We start from the raw sequence: 4,649 nt of genomic DNA, 5'->3' as shown, positions 1-4,649 counted from the left end.
ATTCAGAAGGATGAAGTTATTATGCATTGGTATATCTTCTGACAAAGAAACCAGAAGACATTATTCCCTGTCAGTTTATGTTGGAGGCCCAGGTATATACAGGAATTTTTCTTCCTGCACTCCAGGAAGAGTTATTTCTAGAGATTAACTCCTATGGTGGAAAGTCCATCCGTTTTACTTAGATGGCTTTTACCATATCCTTTTCATACATTTGTAGTTTATTCCTGGTACACAAAAACTTTAAAAGGGTACTAACTGCCACCTGGGAGGAAACATTTGGGTTTGCATTGATATATATGTGGATATTTATAGAATACATTTATTTGAGGAAAATATATTCTTGTATTAAGTGAACTTTTGGACCTGGAATTGGTTATCCCCTAGCACAGCTGGAGGTGTTCAGCAATACTTGCAAATCACATTACAGGCTAATGTCAACACTTATACATCCAGCCATAATTTGTTCAGGACCTGAAAAAATGCTCAGYAATTCTCTTCTTCATGAAAACAGTCTCAGTAATTCTCTTCTGCAAGAGTCAGGCTCACACACTGTGCCTCTGTCATTTGGAGGCCATGATTTGATATGTGAAGGTTTTACAGGGAACACAGGCGAGGCACAGGGAAATCCTAGCAAAAAACAGACCTCTTAAAAAGTGCTGGTTTCCTCCTCTGCTCATGGAGTCTTTATAATGTGTCTGTCAATTTCTCAAAAAACAGCCAATTATGTAAAGATTATCAGTTCCCAAATTCGTGTTTTCTTATGATGCCTGGCAGGGGAATGGCAACAGTTTCTTCAAGCTTTTCCAAGTTAGCCTTGAGGGGCTTGTTTACCATCTCTCCACGGTTCTGTTTAAAATAAATTACAAATAATTGCCATGAATTCAAACATGCATGACAGAGCCCTAAATACTTGTTAAAAAATGTAATGTTCTGGAAAATATTATAATGGCATGTTCATGCAAAAGCACATAGCAATTTGAAAGGCGGCATGGATGTATTAATTTCATATTTAATGAAGTTTTGAAAACAATGATACAATTTTCTGGCTGCAATGTGGTATAGAGGGAATCTACTGTCAACCCATGAAGAACCATCTTGAGGCAAATATTCTTTCCCTAGGATAAGATTCACTCCAGGATTGATTTTTAAGATGACATTAACTAAAGATGAAAGTAAGGAATTGTCACATATACAAAAATATTCCATGAATTTTCTGTTTTGAAAATTGAAGAAGGGGGAAATATTTTGTAAAGGTCAGCATCTTATGAAATTATGTGCATACTTTTAGACATATAAATTTTCTACATTTCCAAACAAAGCCAAAGAAAGTGTTAAGATGATTAGAAGTAAATCATTAGAACAGTAGGCATTTTATCATTTTAGAGACATGAAAATAATGAGGCCAAAAATCCCATTAGATATGGCAAGTTTTGCTCCTTTTTTTTCTTTTTTTTAAATTTGTGAGTACAGTGAAAGGTATCCTAATTGCTAAATTACAGAATACAGCAGAACTGTCCTGATTGTGAACATAAATGTCACAGTCAGATGGAAGTGAGAGATATTTTAGGTACTCAGGTAACAATTCAAATCACCATAGACAGCAAATCCTCAAGTGTCAGAGCTAGGAAAGAAAAGCTTAAATAGTGAGTCATGCCCACAGTTATCCTGATCCTACTTTAAAAAGGRCTACGTGACCCTAATGCTGTGAAAAATTAAAACATCCAGTGTGTGAAAACAGATGAGGAACCAGTAACTTGTCGTATGGTTGTTTCAAATTCTTCCTTTAGAGAAAATGAAYAGCCAATATATGCGTCATGAAGTGCGGGGCTGTGAGACCAGYGACCTGAGGAACTTCTGGGAAAAGACCATTGAACAACAAACTCAGTATGTGGAAAATGAAAAAGAACGTCAGCGAAGAAGTGCTCTGACAAAGTGGGTAATCTGCATCCAGAAAGGTTACTTGAGTTTGCATTGTAATTTTTTTTAAGAAGTAATACCTATACTTAAGTCAGGCAATGAAAAATTAAACTAATTTATATTTATAGAAAATAATAAAGCTTCCCAAATTAGGATGCTAATGGTAATGTGTCTAAGCTATGACTTCATATGATGGGAAAATAATTCATTCTTGTTCCATAAATGAGACCAAAGCATAAAACTTTCTGAAGTTATTAGGACARCATTTAATAATGCAGACTTGTCTTGAGCTTAAAGGCTTATGTTTAGAGCAAAGCTAACACAGATGTGTACCTGGCCCACATTCTTTCTCTGTGGCCTTTTTTTCACAAGAAAAATAATTTGAATTATTTAGGATTGCTCAATCTGTGTGGGATAAATCCATTATAACGCAGATAGTCCAAGCACACTGACCAAGGCAGCCACCACTCACACCCATACCCACCCCATTCAGCCACATTCACCTCCATCAGTCACTAGCAGAAAGTGCAGTCTGCAGCAAGATCAGCACAGTTTTCCTTTGCATGAACTCTCCATAAGTTGAAGGCACATGCAAAGACATATTCTTTGTTATTTATTATAGTCATTTTGTCTTGAGTTCATTCAGAAAGAAAGCAATTTTCCAAAGTCTCCCTCATACTTCTCTGTGCATTGATACTAGAAAATTAAGAGCAAGGATGGGCCTACATTACTAACCTTGGGAAAAGGAGCACTGGAATTTGTCTCTAGCGTGTTGTACCTGTTGTAATCTCAATGTTCCAGCTTCTCAGTTGGGAAACTCCTCCTTTTTCTACTTGAGAAAGTCTTTCTGTGGTACCTGGTACTATCAAAAASAAAACAAAGGACCACCTATCACTGCTCTGGGTCTAACAGAAGGTTCAATAGTGCAGAGTCTCCAAGACAAATAGGGCAGAGGAGAAGGGAGGCTGGGGAAGTGTTGGGTTGTGCGACCCAGCAGATGGCAGCAGGCAATCTCCAGTGCAGGTGAYAAGTCACTCTGGCACACAGGCACTGGACAGAGGGCACACTGGAGATGAAGATGAGCCACAAAGCTCCGGTGAACCCTCATTGGGATTTAAGATCTTCTGCTGAAGTGCCATCCAGCAAAGTACTCAAAAGGGATAGGAAACTTTGCATGACAACTGGGAAAAARCACCAAAGGATATCATCAGTGGAAAACATGAAGAGTATAAATCTGTTCCCTGTAAAAATATGGGGACAAGCTGATCCATGTTTCTGTCCCTAGGCTCAGAAATGAATGGATGGAGAGGCTGGAAAAACGGATAAAGATGTTGAGGACCCAACCTGAAGACCCATCCAGCTGAAGAGTCCACACTCACTACGAGTTTGAGGGGATAAGAAATTTGTTTTCTAGGAGAGCTTAATGCAAAGGCTGAAGTCAATTTCACTTTGTAGCTTAAATGAGCTGTAATTAATTAGCTGCYATTGTTAGAAGTTTAATATGTGAAATGTCAATTGTTGCTTTTAAGATTATGCATCCGTTCCTTCATTTGATAAATGGAGAATGTAGTACTCTGAAGTATTTAACACTAATAAATCATGGTTCATGAGATGTAGATGCCTGRAAAAAGAGTTTAGTTACACAGTTATGCTCTCCAAAAGCATTTCCTCAATATTTTAGTTTCTGTATTGACTGATGGTAATCTAATGAATTTAGATGKTTTAATGAATAGTTGAGATTATAAATTTTTACACAGCACAGTCCAGCTCAGACTAAGAAAGATGGGATATGCACAATGCCYCCACATCCCACATCACTAGTGAAGGGGCTACAGATCCTAGCTGCCATGTTAGAAGTTGCCTGTGGAGTTGTTAATATATATACAGATAAACAGTCTCTGGGAGACACCTACAAGAGCTGCCTCATTAACCCACAGAAACTCAGACAACCCATATTCGCTTACTTGAGACATTATATCAGCAAAGTTAGAACAGCTTTAAATTTTGAGGCTGTTTCTGGTACCTGATCTGGCTTGTCTAGGAGTGGATTGATATCTCTGTTTCATAGAGGAGCTCGGAGCACTTTCACAGCTGTCTGTCATCATGAGTGATAAGCACATTTTCTCTTCTAGCACTTTTTCCCTTCTAAGTCACAGTATTTGTTTCTTAAAAACCAGTACTTTCAGAATCTAGCAGTTTTCCTCTCCCACATTTGTCATTAGTCAAAAATGTTTCTAGTTCCCTTCCTAATGTTTCATTAGGAAATGTGGCATTTCCTCCAACAATATCAAAGCATTTCAATGGGATGGTGTAATCAAATCACTTCCTTTCTAGGGTGACTGCTTTGTTGCCACCAGAATGATTAGGGTAATGTACTGCAAGATGGGTTGTTTTGAGCATGCTAAAAAACTCTTCTTTGAATCACTTAACCTTTTAGTCCCTTTTTATAAGCTGTTTCACTACTTCTCTGGAAATTCATATTGTTTCAAAACAAGGAAGATCTGAATTGCCAGTGGGGCTAAAAGAGAATAACAGAAGAGTTTGGAGTTTTAAAATATTTAGAAAATCTGCTGTTTGTAAATATAAACAAAAATTTGAAGTGCCATTTTCCCCCCTTTTTATCTATCACCCTTTAAAACCACTTTTGTGTGTCTCAAGGACAAACAAAATTTATTGCGGCAATTGAAATATGTAAATAATGTTTGGAAAGCCTGAGAAACTCTTAAAGTCAT

The 4,649-nt window shown here is 37.4% G+C and overlaps 1 protein-coding gene across 1 annotated transcript; it reads left to right on the top strand.

Moving 5' to 3' along the window:
• Positions 1 to 1,753: 1,753 nt before the first annotated feature.
• Positions 1,754 to 3,477, top strand: LOC130584460 (protein FAM240B-like). Its single transcript, XM_057384456.1, has 2 exons — positions 1,754 to 1,932; positions 3,203 to 3,477. The coding sequence occupies exons 1-2, from the start codon at positions 1,793 to 1,795 to the stop codon at positions 3,279 to 3,281; spliced, it is 219 nt and encodes a 72-aa protein (XP_057240439.1). The 5' UTR covers positions 1,754 to 1,792; the 3' UTR covers positions 3,282 to 3,477.
• Positions 3,478 to 4,649: the final 1,172 nt, after the last annotated feature.

Source organism: Malurus melanocephalus, unplaced genomic scaffold (genome assembly GCF_030028575.1).
Source record: "Malurus melanocephalus ecotype Western Australia unplaced genomic scaffold, MMel_1.1 scaffold_15, whole genome shotgun sequence".
NCBI classification, from domain to species: domain Eukaryota; kingdom Metazoa; phylum Chordata; class Aves; order Passeriformes; family Maluridae; genus Malurus; species Malurus melanocephalus.
This window is presented reverse-complemented; position numbering and strand designations above follow the sequence as displayed.